This window comes from Protopterus annectens, chromosome 17.part0 (assembly GCF_019279795.1).
Source record: "Protopterus annectens isolate FY-2018-M chromosome 17.part0, PAN1.0, whole genome shotgun sequence".
In the NCBI taxonomy this organism is placed as follows: domain Eukaryota; kingdom Metazoa; phylum Chordata; order Ceratodontiformes; family Protopteridae; genus Protopterus; species Protopterus annectens.
The window spans coordinates 57,828,833-57,848,918 of record NC_056751.1 but is presented as its reverse complement, the minus strand read 5'-3'; the positions used below and the strand labels follow the sequence as shown (position 1 = coordinate 57,848,918).

The 20,086-nt window shown below is 35.7% G+C and overlaps 2 protein-coding genes across 3 annotated transcripts in view; one reads left to right on the top strand and one right to left on the bottom strand.

Annotated features, from left to right (window-relative positions):
• Positions 1 to 20,086, bottom strand: part of RBPMS (RNA binding protein, mRNA processing factor) — a 1,623,413-nt gene that overhangs the window by 839,193 nt on the left and 764,134 nt on the right. The gene's annotated exons all lie outside the window — the stretch shown is intronic.
• LOC122791371 (peptidyl-prolyl cis-trans isomerase NIMA-interacting 4-like) lies at positions 10,283 to 10,704 on the top strand. The gene has a single exon (XM_044059085.1). The coding sequence runs from the start codon at positions 10,283 to 10,285 to the stop codon at positions 10,676 to 10,678; it is 396 nt and encodes a 131-aa protein (XP_043915020.1). The 3' UTR covers positions 10,679 to 10,704.

Sequence of the window (20,086 nt, the reverse complement as noted above, 5' to 3'; positions counted from 1 at the left end):
ACTGTACTAGATGAAGAAAGAGCACAAATTGAGATCATGCACATTTTTAAGGAGTTTGTTGTTACCTTAATGCTGTGTTCAAGTACATACACAATAATGAAGCCTGGCTCACATTTATAGATGCCCGGCACTGTGCAAAGCTCAAGCACACTATCACCCTTTCGAATTAAGAGACATAATTATACTTTTAGTTAGAGTAAAAAATTGTATTTTATAAGTTACTTGATAATACATAGAAATGTCCATTTGAAAAAGGCAAAAATATATGCACTGCAGACTTAGACATCAGAAATTTAACACTGGGGTGTGATTGTAAGACCATCTGAGAAAGACGAACTCTGATATGTTGTGTAGTACTTCTAGAGCTTCTAATGACAATTAAGTGCAAATGACTTGTTTATTTACTTGTTTCTTGACGAGGTAGCTTAGGAACTATTTTATGGTTCCTTTTAGAAACTATCTTATGGTCCCTTTTCATCTATGAGCCAGGCCAAAGTCAACGAGGTTAGAAACAGAATAAATATAGTAAAGTGCCATTTAACATTGTGTCTATAAAATATTAAGAAAAATTAAAAGCACAATAGAAGGATAACAACAAAAATGGGGAAAAAATAATAGCATTCAAATATGATGTATACAATTATGAAGCAGTGATATTAAGTACATGAAAATATTTAACCTATAAATGGTATAAAATATTTTATGTAAACCAAAACTAAATCATATACAATAAAATTTCATATAATAACAAAATAAGGCTAAAATAACCAAAGAAATATAGTTAAAAACTCTGAAATAGACCAATGCAAACAAATAAAACCATACTAATATAGAAAATAAACAAAGATTAGACAAAAAAAATCTAAATTAGCTATTGTCTTCAAAACAATGACATTCATAGCCTTTTGTAAGATATGCTCATTCAATAACATATCTCAGAAAACATGCTTTACTTGACTTCATTACAACTATATGTGGGAAGAGGCTTCTAACAAACAGGGGCTAGCTTCCTGAAATTGTTTGCACCGACAGACAGAACAAACTGGGTCTTTCCAGATACCATGGAGCACTGACTATGGGATCTGTTGTACTAGGTGCTGGTAGCAAAAAGGAGCAAAAGTCAAGATGTAAAAGTCTGAAAGAAGGCAAGACAAAATATGCAAGGTACAAGCAATAACATGTAGCCTTTTATTTTAAGATTTTGGAAGCAATGTTGCAACCTGCTTGAAATTGAAAAGACCCTTCAATCTTTACTGATAAATTGGAATTCAAAAGTAGTACAAGGAGAGCATGTTCTTGTCTGGCACTTAGCATGCTAATAGTTAAACATCATCTGGATTTAGGAAGAATCAAGGTGGAGATGTATAATATGCCTTAGTTAAGACCTTATCAGCACTACTGTTCACATGTTTACATGATGGTTAAAAGACAAAGAGGAATCAAGCCATAAACCCAAATATTTCTGGAGATGTAACTGCTGAATAGGGTTATTATGATGATTTTTTAATATGATCTGTATAGTTTTGAACAGTTTCAGAACACATACTACAGGTTTTGAGTATAGTGATACCTAATTCAATGCATTGTACCCACTTCACAGGTATATTTAAAGCATCCCTGTAAATGCTTTTGGATGGCTTCATTACTGCAGCCAGCTATTTTTTTTAAACAAGAGACATCTTTATTAAATTATCATGTATGGTATAGGCAATCATGCAATTATAAAAATGAAAACAAACCATACTTACATAATTTTAGTTGCAAACATTATACATCATAAGCCATATTGACATAATTGTAGTTGCAAACATCATACATCACTTAAAATCTTTCCAGTCATCATCAAACATTACATAGCTCATTCAAATCCTACCTTTTTTAAACTTCATTCCTCCCCTACATGTATTGTTCTCACAATTCCCATTTCTTTCCTATGCAATTGGCTCCTACCCTTTTCTAAATTCCAGTTGTTTTATCTCTGTTACTACATTTACTACTTCTAGTAAAGTTGGTTTACAGTCTGATTTCCATTTACTAGCAATTACTTTTTTGGTAGCTACCATAATTAGACTCAGCAAGGCCTTATTACATCTAGGCAATTCCAATTCTGTATCATAGCTCAAAAAACTGATTTCCTTCATTACACCAATTTGCTTACCCAGTATCTCTGACAGAACAGTCTTCAGGGAATGTTTAAACTCTGCCAACACATTATACTCCCAGAATATATGTCCCCAATTAGCTCTTTCTTCCCTATCATACCTTCAACATTTGCTGTCTAGTTGAAAAAAATCATTGGAGTCTACTTGGGGTATAAAATACCTATGTAAACACTTCCAGGTAAAGATCCTAAATCTTCTAGACCTTGTTGCATATTTGGGAAACAAACATATATCCCCCATCATTTCTTAGTGAATTGCTTATCTAGTCTCTCTTCCCAATCCTTTCTAACCTCCTCTGATTGACTCTTACAGTTATCATGCAATATTTTATATGCTGTACTAATTATTCCTTTTTTAACATCAGATTCTGTTCTAGAGTCTACTAAAAATTCTACAAGTGCTAGTCTTTCACTTAGGATCACCCTATTTCTTTTTCTTTGCCTATACTCTAACATCAGCCCTTGGTAGAGAAGGCAATCTCTATCCTGCAGTCTAAATACATTCTTGGCCTCTTCCCACTCCATTACCTTTCCATCTCTAATTATTTGCTCTCATTACCTTGGTTCTTTTACCAGTTTTCTCCAATAAATTACAACCCTCTCTTGCCTACTGTCTGTATTTCTAATTGCAGTCATCCCTATTGGCAGAATCGCCTTTCTTCATTCCTATGTTGGCTTCATTCTTTGAATACTTTTTGCTACTTTATGAATATAATATTCTGTATGGTTATTGTTATTTTCCTTAATGATCTGCATCCAAAATCCCAGTCTCTCCTTGTTTCTTGAGCTTCCTTCCTATTTCATCATCATCCCTTTCCACTTTCAGTTATAGGTTTCTGCTTGTGCTGTACAGAGGAGCCTTAACTGTGTAGCTCAGAAATCGGGTAATCCCAAACCGCCTCATTCAACTGGAACAATCAACTTATCCCACTTGACTCTTGCTGTCTTTCCCTCCCAGATAAAATCCCTCAGCTCTATATTAATGCTATCCACAACTTCTCCTCTGGTTGATAAAAATATGCCTGACCTGTGTATAAAAATAAAGGGCAAAAACAGTTTAACTGCTTATATCTTGCTATCCACACCTACATAACAGAGCTTCAAATTTCTCAGTTTTTGTATTATCTTTTGTTTAGTCTCCTCCCACATATCCTTAGCTGCCACACCAGAATACTTTTTAATCCATACTCCTAAGTACTTCATTTTACCATGTCCTCATAAATATGGATATATATATATTTATTTATTTATTTTATTTATTCATTCATTCATTCATTGACATTTGGTGACTAGGAAAGTCTGGTGGGTCAAAAAAACATTTTCAGCAGAGGCTCGGGGAGAAAAGCTCCCCAGTTACAAAGTTACAAGTCACGTATGATTTAACAATTTCAAACACTGACAATAGACAAGATGTTAAATATGCTAACACAGTGCTGTAGATTAGTAGTGCATTTTAACATACAGTTGGTTAAGGATTTACACAGTTAATATATATGAAAAAAATTACCATAAGTGATAGTTTGTAGCCAGAAATATTTTTTTTTTTATTTAAATTAAGGAAGTAATTGTGGGAGAGTGAAAGATGTTTGTTAAATGTTTAATATTGGGGAGAATGAGAGGTAATGTGGAAGTAGAAGAAAAAAAGTTGGTTAGTTGATAGATATAGGAAAGGAGAAGATTTGTGTGAGGCTTTAGCTTAAGATGCATTACAGAAAAATTATGCTGAGAGCAATGGTAGAAGATGAAAAATAGTATACCAGCTAAGTTTAGGAGGTAGTATATTGATAGGGTCGTGTAAGAAGATGGGAGGTTGTTATCGAAGGCTAGGAAGAGAGTTGATAGGTGTTAGCTTAGGAAATTTTTAGAGAGGAAGAAAAGCAAGTAGAATATAGCATAGATGCTATTTGATAAGATAAAGATAGGTGTTAGGAGAAAAGAGGGTGAAGGGAGATGGAGTCTAGGGATACATTAAGCCTAACTACATTTTGTTTAGGTGCAGGAGCAAATACGAGATTAAGGTAATAGTCTTTCAATGTAAATATGAAGGCCTTAGGGGATCTGATGGTACTAATATTTGGGGGTAGAGCATTCCATAGTTTAGCGATGGCATATGAGTAAAGGCTTGCCCGGCCCTTTTAGTAGGTTTATACACTTGTAGGAGTTGTTTGTTAGTGGAGTGGAGATTTCTGGGTGAGCTGTAATGCTGTAAGATGGGTTTTAAGGCAGGGCAGTTACTGGGTTTGTTGATAATTTTGTGAGCTAGGAAGACCTGTGCTGAATTCAAGTACTGAGGGAATTCTAGCCAGTTTAGTTTTTTTGAGGGTGAGACACTGATGGGTGTGATTATGTCAGCCACTTGCAAAATTAGCAATTTTATGATAACATGATTGCAATCTGTTTTTTAGGGTTGTGTGAAGATTAGTAAGACTAGAAGCCCCATAGAGAAGGGAGGGGAGTAGGAGGATGTTGGCTAGTGTTATTTTGTTATAAGCATCCATGAATTGTTTGTGTCTATGAAGTTTGCCTAGTTTGATATGTGTTTTTTTAACTGTATTTATGTGTATTGATATATGCTTTTTAATTGATATTACAGAACCAATTTGTAAGTGGGTACATAATTTACAGCTATTGCCTTTGTTTTAGCTTCATTAATTTTGTATTTCAAAAATATTTGAAACTAACTCAAAATGTTCCAACAATGAGATATCCTTTTCTGGTTTTATCAGGTATAAAATAATATCACCTGCAAAAACAGCCAGCTTTTCTTGACTACCATACCAATTATATCATTGAATTCTGAGCCCCTTATTTCTTTGTCAATGACTCTAAATATAGTGTAAATAACAAAGGGGAAAGAGGACACATGGCCTGGTTCCTCTGCTCAAAAAGAAATTATCATAGAGGAACACACTGACTTTAATTTTCACCTCTGATCCTCATTTATACTCCTAATCATCCTTATAATTTTGTCAAGGAATGCAAATGCTTCCATTGCCCTGCTCATAAACTCCCAGTTTATTCTGTGAAATGCTTTCTCTGCATCACGACCCACTAACAACAATGTTATTTTCTTACATTCAGCTTCCCTCTGGACCATCAATGTTCTGTAATGTTGTCAAATGTTTGCATCCCCAACACAAAACTACATTGATTCATGTTTATCAGTTTTGGCATCACTTTTGCCATTCTTTTAGCTATTTAGATATAATCACTTTATAATCATGGTTTAGGACTGCAATGGGCCTGGATGAAGCTGGATCTGATGGGTCTTTACCCTCTTTAGGTATTACAGCCACCATCACTTTCTTCCAGGATGGTGGTGCTTCTCCTTCTCTTAAAATATTGTTGAACAAATCTTTCCAGATCTTTATCATTTTTTCCCTCCTAGCTTCCAAACTTCCACAGGAATGCCATCTGTCCTTAGGACTTTCCTATTGATTGGTTATGCATCATCATTTTTTTATCTTATCTCCTATCCTAACTATTAGTAATTGAGCCTCATCTGCCTCTAACTTGGCACATTTAATTCTTCCATAAACATTTCCATTTGTATCTTTTCTTGATCTCCATACTTCTCTGCTTTATACAGACTTTCATAAAAATTTCAAACTACTTCTAGTACTTCTATGTGATCGTTTGTTATCTTCCTTGTTAGAGAGTCCCCAAGCTTGACGACAACCCTTTCTACTTTCTGTTCCTTGAGTTGTTGCTCAAAGTTTTTGTGCTCTGGCATTATTATCAAAAAACAGTTGCTTAACAGCAATCCTTCTAAACTCATACATAATCCTTTATTGTCTGCTTAACATTTTGCAGTTGCTCCTCTTCTTGTTTTGTGAGATTCCCTCTATTTTGCAATGCTTTAACATTTGTCAGTCCCTCTAAGTAACTCCTGTTGTTTCTTAACCAGATCTCGCTCTCTTTTATTTCCGCCATATTTTTAAACTCCACTTTAATTTTATCACAATTCCTAGCTATATTTTCAGAAGACATTTCTGTTTTCTCTAATAACTCCCGAATAATTTCTACTACCCATTCATTAAATTCCTCTCTTTTCAACAGACAGGTGAAAAAGCACCAGTGTCTGATTTTTATTTCATTACCCTGCATTTTTATTTTAGTTACGATTGACACATGATCTGAAATAGCTATTGGATTTGTATCAAAACCTTCAATTAATGCACATGTTCCTGTGAAATGTAAGTTCTGTCTAGCCTAGCCTAGTTTTTTTTTATCCTGGGGAATAATATGTAAATTCACTGCAAACTCCCACTATAGAATTCACATCTTGCATGTCAAATATTTTCATAAATTTCTTCAAAAATCTATCACCCTTTGTTATATTTTCCCCTCTGGGCCACCAGACACATCTTCCCTGCTGCAAATCAAATTCCAGTCCCAACCTATAAGTAATATTCCCCGCTGAAAACTCATTTCTCACAGAATTTTCTTAAGCTCTATTACAGCAGTTTTAGGTGGAATATAAATACATGCCAGTGTAAACTTCCTCCCTTGCCAACAGCCCCTTAGTACTACATACCTACCATTATTATCTTTTTATCCACTTCTACCACTATCAGAGCTCCTCTTGCAATTAATATCAGTACTCCTCTTATTCTTTGCCCTAGGTAGTCCACTGAATAACCAGCCTGAAAACCTTTCTTTATCAAATTCACATGTTCAGTTCTTTCCACATGTCTCCTGTAGCACAACTATTTGCACTCTACATTTTTTAATATAGTTCACTACTCTTTCTTTTTTGTGTATATCTGTGAGATCATTAACATTTAAAGATAGTATCGAAAAAGTCATTATGTTGAAAAGTTATTACTACCACCTTTTATTTGTAACAGCTTTTTGTTAAGTATCTAGTTCCAGCTTTTCTGTTGCATGCACACAATAATGTTTGGCAGCTTGACCTTTTATACAATTGTTTCTTCTCATATCCATTTGCGCCTATGTCACATCGTACAAAACATTTTGTTTTATTAAAAGCCTTCAAACAAAAAAACACCTCCAATACACTCTCAAAACCTATTAACTTAATATTAACACACAAAATATGTACATCTTCAAATACTGAAGTTTTACTTTCCCAATAAGAACAATTGCCACAGTACATCCTGTGTTTCAAACTCAGTGCTGTCTGGTTTTGACTTATCTTTATTCCTCTCCTAGAATGAGAAAACACCTGAATGCTTGATCTCCTAGCCATTGAAAGACAGCAATTAAAAGAAAGAAGCATTCTGTTTTTATTGCTTTTTATCAGATTGTCTCCATGGAGACATGATAACCAGATACAGAGTTGCTTCTACGAATCTTTATTTATTTATTTGCTAGAGGAGAGCATTATTATTTTCAATGTTCTTTTTATTTATTTGCTTTCTCTTAAAACTTGTTACTAGATAATGCCAAGAGCCTTAATCCAGTCATTCCCCTATGCAAGAAAGAGAAAAAGCACATCATTGTTCTTATATCATACTCTTTTTAACAGACTTTTCTTCTTTTTTTTTTTTTTTTACATCGCATTGTCTATATTTCTTAAAATTGAACAAGGAGAAAGAGAAAAGAAGGAAAAAAGGCACCTGTTTACTTTAGCATCCCCATTATACTTGAAAATAACTGAGAAAACTTTACTTTATAGCATGCAGATATCATGCACTATACAAATATTACTGTTAAAAACAAACGTTTGTTTTACTTACAATTAACTCTTTCCTTCCTCTTCCCCTCTCCTAAGTGTCCCTCCAAACATTAATGACATGAAGTAGGGCATATGCTTTAGAGTCCTTTACAAGTTAACAAAGTAAAAAAATCCAATATTTCCAGGTTTTTCTGTTCTGTCATGTTTCACAAACACAATTTATGCATTATAATCCTACATTTATTTGTCAATTTCTAAGTTGCTGGTTGTATTCCTGTTTATCTCCATCTCTCAAATGCAGTCTCTGCTTCCTTTTCAACATACTCTCAGTTCTTCTAGTCAACTCTTGTACTTTTTGCTGTCTCTCAAACATTTTCTGTTGAAACACTGAAAAAGGTTTTACTGGAACAGTCTCTCTGTCGTCTTTATTACCAGAAGAACAAGAAGCAGAATCTCCTTCTGTTTCACAGCTCACTTTTTGTTGGACAAATGTTTGTATTTCATCCTTAGCATGTTCTCCATTAAAAAATGATTTTGTCCCTCCAAGAAAAAATATTCTGAAGATAGCTGGATACAGCAGTTTGAATCTCATGCCTACTTCTCAACATTCTCTGATTAGTGGAATAAATGTACTGCTCTTCTGCCCAGTGTACAGTGATTAATCATTTTCCACAAACACTCTAATGTCTCCCACTTTAAGTACTTTGTCCTTCTGCCACAGTTTTGATAGAATCAACTACTTCTGTTGGTAGGATTGCATCTTTACTATTAAGGGTGTAGGTTGCTTTCTCATGGCCAGGTTTGGAACATGCACATGATGTGCCCTTTCAACTAACAGCCCCTGCTGTGGAATACCAGTCCAGTTACTTATCTGTGTTTTCATAAAATTAATACAGTCTGCTCCTTCCAGCTTCTCTTGCACAGCATGAAACCTCAAGCTTTCCCTGCATGCTCTGTCCTCTAATTTCATTATTTTTGAAACATCTCTTTTTGAGCAATTTTTTGCAGTTTTATCACTTCATCAGAATATACGTTTAAAGCTTTTTCCATTTTATCCAGCCTTCTGTTATTTGAGTTGATATAGTCCATCAATGTTTCATTTATTTTAATCAGCTCTGAGTACATTTGACTTATTTTTTCTCTAAGTTAACGGAAGTCATGTCTTGTACCAAAGCTTGCTCTGCTTTTTGCTGAACAGCAGCAGAATTCTTCCCAGTCAGTATTTTTTTCTCACCTTTTGTGGTTGATTTTGTTTCAGGTTCTCTGAATTTCCTTTTTTTGGCATCCAGGTAGTGTACTTACTAGCCAGTTAATGACATTTACCCACAAAAATGAGTTAACTGGCTCTATCTTCTGAATTTCTGTTTTCACACTGGGAGAGCTGAAATTAAGCTGTTACTCAATGTGCAGCCATCTTGGAAGTCTGCTGTAGCCAACTCTGAGATGTGTGATTTGTGATATATGAAAATATACAAGGGCCCGTGTCAAATTAGAAGGCAGTATCTATATGAGGATATACAAGGGCCCGTGTCAAATTAGAAGGCATTATCATGGATGTTCTCTACACCTGGTACAGGTAAGGGTTATGGCAGTGTCCATGTGTGTGTTTGGATATGCATATATGTGCGTGTGTGTGTGTGTGGAAGGGGGGGACAAATGAGGGGATGCCTGTGCTAACACGATGCATTGGCCACCAGAGGTAATTACTGCAAGGACAGCAGGAAAGGGCCTCATTACAGTTAATGTGCCTCTGAATCATTAGTTTCTGTAATCACACTAATAGGCCCTTTTTGCCGCAGCCTTACCTCTTGTTCCAGGCTCGTCTTTGAATCCTGGCTTATATTTACTAATACATTCAAGGATTTGGTTCTGCACAATCTTCTCAAGTAACATGGCTTAGGGAGAAACACTCGCAACAAGTCTGAAGTCAAAGGGAGTAGGCAGAGAAGTTATTTTATTTTATTTTATTTCACTTAAATTTGATAACCAGTGTGCAGCACTGATCACAATTGATTGGGTTGAAGTTCAGCCCAGATATAAACTAAGGATAAATAAAACAGGTTTGTATTCAGTTCCATAGTAAAAGAACATTAAACAATATGAATTGACTGTAACTGCATAAACAGGTTTCATAAATGTTATGTACAATATAATAGATAATAAAGCCTGTTAGGCAAAGCTGTTGTGTAGGAAACAGCACATGAAAAGAAGGGAGTGGAAAACAGGAGATTTAAAATGAGGGTGAAAGAGCAAAATTATGGTGATTCAATAACTATAAAGTGTAGTAATGAATTCACAGAGCTTTTGGAGGCTCCATCTCCTACATATGTTAATGAGATGAAAACACCTTTGAGTATACTGAATTATTATAAATGGTTTACCAAGAGTAAGAAGAGAGGGGCATAACATACTGGTAGTGGTGCCTGGAGCTGTTGGAATTACTTTCTGTTTGAGTTTTTGGTTCGTGGGAAGTACTCAGCATGCCTCCCAAAGGGAAAGGCAGTGGGGTGAAAGGTGGTGGAAAAGGAGGAGCTTCTGGTGGCAGTGACTCTGATAAAAAAGCACAAGGTCCAAAAGGAGGAGGAAATGCAGTGAAGGTGAGGCATATAATGTGTGAAAAGCACAGTAAAGTCATGGAAGCTATGGAAAAACTCAAATCTGGTGTTCGCTTCAGTGAAGTGGCTTCACAGTACAGCCAGGACAAAGCCTGGCAAGGTGGTGACCTTGGCTGGATGACCAGAAGCTCCACAGTGGGACCTTTCCAAGAAGCTGCATTTGCTCTCCCCGTTAGCAGCATGGACAAGCCTGTATACACTGACCCTCCAGTAAAGACCAAGTTTGGCTACCATATCATAATGGTGGAAGGAAGAAAATAGATGAAAATACCAATTTCCATACATGTTCCAAGTTTACAGATAAGAATTTAGAACACAGTTAATATCTGTGTCAAGTATGCAGCTCTGTTGACACATCACTCAGCAGTTTTGTTTGCTATATATCTATATTTATCTCTCTCTCTCTCTATATATATATATATATATATATATATATATATATACAGTATACATATATAAGTACATATGTGTATGTGTAAATGTGAGTATGTGGGTCTCTCCTGAACAGAGGCTTTCAGCCTAATGGGACAAACCTGGTCAACCAAGGATGACTAAAAAGAGTTTAATGATAGGCAGTGCTCATTAGAAAATATTAAAATAAAATGGTGGTTTACAAACTTGGAAACTGTCATGGGAATGATGCCACACTAAGTAGGTTTCCTGTTCATAAATTCCTACAGACCTGAACATTTCTAAATAAATACTAATGTGAGATGCCATGGACAATGCACCAGATTAGCCAATGGAGTGCCAAAGATGCATCTTTGTCACAAAGAGATAAATTATGTGTCAGAAGGCTGGCCTAAGACAACTGAGACAATGTTTATGCCATACAGATCCCCAAAGTTAGCATTAAATGTAAGAATGATTTGTGTACTGTGTGGGTCTGAGGTCATAATCCCTCTTCAGATTCATTCTGTAACACTCAAAATGTTATCTCAACCTCGTCCTAGGATGTCCAGAATGAAAGACTTAGCCAAATTGCATGCTTGATTGTTTGCTCTAGATCAGCTGTGGAAAAGTAGTAAAGATGTATGTATAACGGATGTTAAGCAAACACTAAATCACTTTCATATGCATTTTTACTCCTATAGAAATGTTCTAAAACTAAGTGGACTATGCTTGTTCATTCCTTGAAAGATATTTACGATTAACTGAGACTCACTCAAACTAGATGGATGTATATATAATGAAATCTGATGCTTTACATACAACCACTGAAAAATGAAAAAAATGATTTAACATACATGTTACTTTGTAAATATGATAACACAATACTACATGACTTGTTTAGATAAAAATTTGCTTTGTGTATCTTTGAGTTAGGACTATGGAATACTGTTGCTGTCAAATGCAGAAAAATCAATCACAGAACAGGATGTTTTGACCAAGGTCAATCTGCTCTACATACACCGAAAAAAATTAGTTTGTTTTAATACTTTTTCCTTTTTTCCAAGTTTGTGTGACTTGGAGGTAGTATATTTAGGGATCAGATGTATGAAAGCAGAGACCCGCACTGTGAGTTGCAGACAGGTGCATCTCCCCTAAAAACATCAATAATTAGGTTTTAGGCAGTTGCCTCATGCAACATGTTGAGTTTATGATATTATGGATTGTTTTGCATTTATTTTGCAACATTTTGAATACCAATATGAACCAATATATACAATATTTTACTATGGATCCCAAAAAAGTTAATGCTTGTTAATGGATGCATCTTCATAAGTATGGAATTTCAGACATTATGATGTTGGAATTTATGAATAATTACTTCATCGGTTCATGCTATTATTAATTTGGAATTTATGAATAATTACTTCATCGGTTCATACTTTTTCTAATAGCCTGACAAAGAAAGCTGCATACACTCTGAATGAAGAAATTAAGAAAATGAAAGACCGTTGTCAGAATAAAACTGTCACAGGGGTAAGTTGTTTACAGAATTACCCCTGAGGTGAGGGAAGGTTTGCATTCTACAGCAAAGTTTATGTCAAACAGCCTGATGTCCATTTGGCTTGCTTTTACCAGCCATGAAAAAAGACCCCACAGAAAATATTAGGCTCACAAATGGACCTTTGATAAACATGGAAAGTTGAAAAGTTCTGCATCTTGACATTAAATCTATGTGAAGAATGAGTTATTGTCCTAAATGGGCAGCAGGCAAAGTTGTTCAGGAGCTGTATTTTATATTGTGTTTACTGTCACAGCCCATCTTTGAGAAGGCATGTTAATCAAATCACAAAATCACATACAGTGAATCATTCAAATAAGAGCAACAATCAGGGAATGACCCAATCAAACTAGAGCAAGACTTGGAGTTGTGAACCAGTCTATGATCCTGGAAAATATAGAAGATTCTTTGAGCAGTGCAGAGTTTCTGACATTTGTTACTAGGGACTTCCGCTATACCTGTGGAATTTATGGTTCAGAAATGTAGAATATACCCGTGGTGAAAAGGATATACACAGGAGGAAGAAAAAGGTCCATTCCCTATTCCAGTGCTCATTGGGAGAAAATTAAAAAAAAAAAAAAAACAGACATCTTCTACTTTTAAAAACTGTAGCAAGCTGCTTGCTACACATGAAGCAAGAGCTTCTCTCCTGACAGCCAGCAAAAACAGTTAGTTTATTCTCAAGCTGACATCCAGGAATGCTGGTATGGATATGAATGCCTCTTCTGCACTGCAGATCAATTGGCATCTGCACCCTTTGCCCAACCTTAGGTATGCTTTGAATAAACTTTCTTTTTTTAAAGTTTTTATTAATTTTTTAACAAAATAAAACAACATATTATCATCTAAAAGAAACAACAAACAAATGAAAACTATTTATAATAGTGCCTAAGTTAAACTAAACAGCATCTTAATTTCTTTTCAAGGAAATAAATAGAAATATAACGAATAAACATAAACTTTAGAGAAATCATAACTCAAGATTTTCCTAATAAAACACTTAATTTTAACCAGTTATTACATTCAAAAGTGGTCTTATCTGCTGTCAACAGTGGTTAATTCATTCTCACATACAGTGCTTGCAATATTAATAAATTCTATAAATGAGGGAGTGATTTCTTTTTTCCATTTTTTTGTAATAAATTTCCTAGCAATGCAAGAAGTGAGATATGCCAAATGCAGCACAGAAATTCATCCAAGAATGCATAAATTATATGTTGACATCAATGTAAAAATGATCCAAGAAATGGAAATAGAAAATTTAGTACAGTATGATTCATTGGTTTCCTGCAAAGAAAAGACAATTCCATAGTGTTTACAAAGAAAAACAATAGTGCTTACTATATCAGACAAGTAAGCTGGATTCTGAACTAGCAAAATAGAGGATAACTGAGTATTACTTACAAAAATAAGCTAATGGAATTAAAGGTAATTAAACAGTACTTTATACTCTGTTTAGAGTCATTCACATCACCCATCAGATTCAAATATTTAAGATAACTGCAGTCAAAGAGTAAATACGTGGTTAATAATAATCAGCTGTTCTCTCTCTAAACCAGAAGAAACAAGTTTAGATCTGAACTTATTCTTTGATTCACCTCTAACCTCTGCAGGGGAAGGTTCTAGTTGGTAGAAGCCTTTCCCCATAACACTGATCCTAAACTTGCCTCACAAGTGTTAGCTCTTCTTCGTCTTCATCTTAGTAGAGAGTGGAATGGTTTGAATTTAAATTTCTTGGCCAAGGAAGGCAGGGCTCTTGGATAAGTTTAAACATTACTGATATCAGTAGCAGGATGACTCTAGGCATGTCATCTAGCTGTTTTTGCTTTGAATTTTTTGTAATAACTTTCCTAGCCAAAGTTAACAGGCATACATCCTTAAAAATTCTCAGACTGCCATTTGGCACCTGCCTCAGGTATTCAACACGTGAAAGACATACATATGTGACGTGAAAGACTGCGTTACATAGTGGTAAAACCCTTTCACTGGGAAAAGAAAGAATGCACTCTGGTTTCATCAAAGACCTGGTAGTCTACACAAACCTATTTAGTTAAGAAAACAACAACAAAACAAGATAAAGTATTAAAGATCTCAAGTACTGCAAATAAAAACATGCACAAAGCTCTACGTATCTAAATATAGCTACTGAACAAAATATTTTTCTGTACTAAAACTACAGTTTATGGAGTGATTTAAGCATAAGAAAAGGTGTCAAACTATCTTGGATATTTAGCAGTTAATTGTAGCTGGTATAATTCAGATTTCTGTAAAGCACAAGTAATCAGTATCCAGTACAAACTGGTTTTATCACTGCTATCTCTGCTGTGTTGTGAGGTACATCCAGAAGGTTCTAATCTACTGAAGTATACAAACACTGCTTTTGCTACTGCTGTATATGTTATCCTGGAAATGGGAAATACTTATTAAAGTTATTAAATCATTTAAAGTGTTTGGAGTTTTTATGTTCAAGATATAACAGCCATACACTGCGGTAGTCTTTTACGGCACAAAAACTTGAACCAGTCTCTCCGTGCAACTGCTCTTGAGAAATGAAGGAGCACCTAGTGTTTTATTATTATTATTTTTTCTTTACCAGGCTATTCATTTTCATTCTTTCTCTTTCACTATGCATTTTACCACAAAAAGAAAGTAGGTAATATCAGGATCTATACAAAGAGAGCATAAAAATGTAGTGATATGTTACAGAAAGTGTTAGCTCCAAAATGTACATATACTTATAAAAAACATAGCTTTTTACATTTCAAAAACAGATAGATGTATAAACCACAAATTAAAATTTAAAAATACACCACCAAACATGTGGTTCTGTGTGCCTATCTTTCTGTTTTCTCTTCATTGGAGTAGACTGTAGAGAAAGAGAGGGAGCCAATGTCTGGATGTGTGGAGGAACAACAGCAGGGCCCTCTGACTGGATGAGTCGGGGTTCCCTCTCCGCCATCAGGAGCTGATGGCTGATTTGCCTCAGCAGATGTACACAAGGTTTCCAGCAGTCCAGCTTCCATTGTGGTTCCTGCGCCTGGTAAGGAAACGGAGGTCTGAAAAGATCCCAGGCTTTCATCAGCCTCAAGAATCTCCCCTGATGCCTGAGGCGCAGCATGGCAATCAGGCCTGGTTTTCTTGTCCTTTTTCCTCGGCGCCTCTTCGGACTGGCCTGCTCCTCCCTCCATACTGAGCATGAGACATCAGAGCCCCTGATTTTCTAAATAAAGTTTAAGATCGGCCAAATGGCTACGAAGGGTTCTTGGGATGAAAGATTTGCAAATAGGGCAGGACTTGTGGTCACGGGCCTCGCCTAAACAGAATGTACACTTATTGTGCGAGTCCTTGTGAGGAATCTGTCTCCCACAAGCAGACTTCCCCTTTCTAGTGGATATGTAAGAATTAGAAACAAAACCCAAAAGAAAACAATGAAAACCCCACAGGATACTTATCTGTAGTGGTCGTTTGTAGTGTTCATCTGAATTAGCCATCTGCTGTCCGAACTGCCGAACTGGAGTCCGACGTTCACTGCGGCAGAAAAATTCTGAAGAGGGTACATGCAGATGTCACTTTTATACCCATCAGTTTATGGCCCTAGTGCAGGATGTTACATGTACCCTCCTGAAGCAAGACTTTGGTATACTGGTCGGATGTCGGCGCTGCAAGCACCAACCTCCCTACTGTTATGAATACTGCAACATGCGAATAGAAAGACAACTAAAAATACACCACCAAACAGGAAGTGTACTCAACAAAAAGCAGTTTATTGAAAGCAACCTCAGTTAAGCGCTTTCATCTAAACAGGCATAATCTGAACGGAGTATATCCACATAAAACCACAATTATGTGCAATCACATCAAATGGCATGACAACGACCAATGATATATTCTCACATTTTTTTTTTGTTTTAAAACACATTATGTTGAGCATGTGATTTAATCCAGAAAAAAAAAACAGGCTTCAAGATGTAAATGTCATTTTAGCTCAAGCTACTTCTAGCAAGTTTTTCACATTACCTCCCTAAAATGTGTTTGCTATTTGCTCCAATACACAAAACTTAAATTTAGTAAAATCATTACAAGAAACAAAATGCATATACAAAGCATTATTCTCATCCCTTACTTTAATCAAATGCTCATTAATCCGTTTACCTAATTCACATTTGGTTTTGCTAATGTAAAATGCTGAACAGGATACACACAGAGAACTGTTACGGTCAAATCTTTTATTTTTTTTTCTAATGAATGGTTTTATCCATGTGGTTCAATAGAACACACACTCCCACTTCTATAATCCTGCACTATTTGCAGAAATCACAAGCGTACATACCAGATGCTTTTTATGAATAAACATCTTTAGTAAACATAACAGTAGTTACAAGTAAACTTTCCCTTAACTCTGGATAAAAACTGGCCTAGAACCAACTACTTCATTGTACAAAGTTCATTGTTATCAGAAATAATCTTCCAGTTCTCATTTATTATATACCTGATATAATATTACCACTATCAACACAAGGGATGGCTGGTGATACTGGACTTTCTGACATTTTTTTCTTGGATTAAATGACACAATTAACATAAGATATGTTTTAAAAGAAAAAAAATGTGGGCAAATAATATCACTGGTTGTTGTTGTCATGTGAATTGATGTGATTGCATATAATTGTGCTTTTATGTGGATATACGCAGTTCTGATGAAGTCTGTTTAGACAAAAGGATTTAACTGAAGTTGTTTTCAAACACTACTCTTTGGCAAGTTAAATTCCATTCTAGTTATGTACTTTTAGATTTCAAGCAAAGATTTCTCCTTTCGTCTTCCTCTTTGACAAGGTTTACTGCAGACGCACAAAATGTGTGCAAGATATAAAATAAAATCAGCCAAACTGAAAAACACAAAGTCATACATGCGTAATACAACCACCAGCTTAGCCCTGGTTGCACTGGTAACCTCTAAAAAGCCTAAAAAATGAAACTGCAAGCAAGCAAGAAAATACCTCATCTTGTACGCACGCACACAGAAATGCACAAAGGCTCATCTCTACCAAGAAATTTATCTTCAACTGCCAGACATGACAGCCCGGGTTTGCTAGATTAAAGGACTAAGTCCTAATGAGCATTTCCTTCAATGTGTAATTTGGCAGTTGGCCATCAAGCAACAGTGCAACACGGAAATGTTGAACTTGTGTAATCTAAGAATGATGTAATGCATTAGGTAATGGTACTGCGAGCCCAGTCCTCAGAATTCCAGGCCAGTCAGCTATGAGACACTGAATACGCAAGGAAGACCACTCTTAGGAATAAAACAATCAAAATAAGCATCATCTTGCATTAATGGCAAGGAAATACAAATCTATTTCTAAACTATAGCTTGCATATTTTGCTCTAAGCATATTTGATACAGTCAAATCAGTTAAGTTAGATAAGCTAATAAGAACAACAGCAAAGTGGTAACCCTGCTAAGAAAAAAAATGCTTTCATGCATATCACAGTTTATAGTGCAATCTTAATGCAGGCTTCATTCAAAACCAGTAAAAGATATCCTATACACAGGCTAACGCATTCATCTCGCTAATTGGAACCCTGCTGAATCGATTTTGTACTAAATTTAAGCAAAGAGTAGTCATTCAAGAGAATGTTAATACACACTCACAAACTGCCTCAGACATATAACTGACTCTCACTGTGTTGATGTGAAAAAGTATATAACGGATAAAGTTAAATAAATCCTCTGCACTTCTTTTTGTACAGAATAACACTTTTTATAAGTATGAAGGAAAATAAACTAAATTTGATGCCCTTACTTAAAAAAAGAATATGAAAAAATATACATTATGGATTGCAAAACATTGTAAGGACTAATTCCCCAAAGCTCTGTTAGGTGAACTCTGCGGTCTATGTATTACTTAACAACAGGTGGCAAGTGGCAAAAAGCTGTTATGAAGTGACACTCTTGTTTCCTTTGGGAGAAGGAGGAAATTGTAATTTTTTTGTCTACATTTTTCATCCATACTTGCCGTTTTGGATGAGCTTAGTAAAATGGTTGTATCAGTAGTAGGTATGATTCGTGTCTGACCTTCTGAGAAACTGGATTTCTGAGTTTTCCTGAAGGTCAGAATTGATTAATACCATACACCACTGACAAATTCATAGTCAGTTTTTCTCACTTTCTCATGCTTGTTGCAGATGTGTTAAGGGAGGACTCGCCAAATGTACCACAGTTGCTCACCCACCAAGAAGACAGAAATGTAGGCAAGGGATTACTCATTATAATTGAGATAATCAGGAAATTCTTGACAGATTAAGAGTGGACAGGGACATTAATAAAGGTCTTAGTGGGCAGGTTTGACCCTGATAGGGGCAGTAAAAGAATGAGTGGACTTCATTTTCCTGTGGACACCTGTGGACACCAAAGTATGTATAACCCTCACTATACTTGCTACAGGGACCTTCCAGAGACAGTCTGGAGACACCTTGAGGATCTCACAGGCTCCTGCTTCAAGGATGCTGCCATAAGTACACAATTTTCTTCACAGCTTAAGTTATCATGTCTATGCCTGGATCCTTTATTCTCTATCTGTACTATACAGGGAAAAAGGGGGGCTGCTGTCAGGTAGTTGCCACAGTGCTGTCTGTATGACATCAGTAGTTAAACATGTAATCCACTGGCCTGTTGTTCCTGCCACCAACACAAATGCACAAAAACAATCTAATGCAACTGTGATTTCAAAGAACACACCTTCAAATTTTTCAGTACAAAAAATGCAGTACTGTCTGCCATTTCCAGGTGTTCTTCCCTCACTGACATTACTAAAAGAGGTTCACTGCACATCTGTATTTCTGTCTTATGCATAGTAAACAATGACAAGTTCAATAACAAGGCGTGAACTGCACGGCGAGCACCAATGATGCCTTGTTCAGTTACATTTTCAGTGTAAAGAAGCACATGTTAAACACACTGCAACCAGTTCCCAATACTTGAACAGTCATTGAATGTAAAAGCACAATACACTTCAAAATGTATTTCATTTGACCCTTAAAACACTATAACAGGAACTGTTAATTTCCCTGTTAATTACTATTACTTATTTTTTATTTATTTTTTTCTTACTTTTGGATGTCTTGAGTACCATAAGTACTTTGCTGTCTATTTCAGCTAGTTGTGAATCAATACTGTGTACTTTAGCCGTGCAGTATAAATTCAGGCTGATTTACAAGTGTGGTATGCTATATTTACAGCACAAATCTATGATCAGCACTGACTGCCCTAAAACAAGAGGGACAAATGTGACACCCCCCGGGGTAACTATCCAGTCTCCCATCCAGTTGTCTAAGTAATGCTTATTAAAGGGTTATTGAGGAGCTCTGTTTTACGTGAATTGTTACCTCTCAACTGTCCCTGATTTTCAGGGATGTCCCTGATTTTGACTCAAATTTTAACTCAGTCCCTCTTAATCCCTCCTAAAACTAGTGACTTTTGGAGGAAAGGTGGTGAATTACACTGAATAATGACAATAATTAAGAGTTATAAACTTCTTTTACTTCAGAAAATGTGTATTAATTCATATACTCTGATTCTGTCAATGTTTCAAGTTAATAGCACTAATATTTTAAAAGTGTCCCTGGTTGTCCCTGATTTTTTTCTTGACTTGTCCCTGATTCTGTTGAAATTTGTCCCCAATTGGTTGAGAGGTCTGATCATAATATAACATAAATTT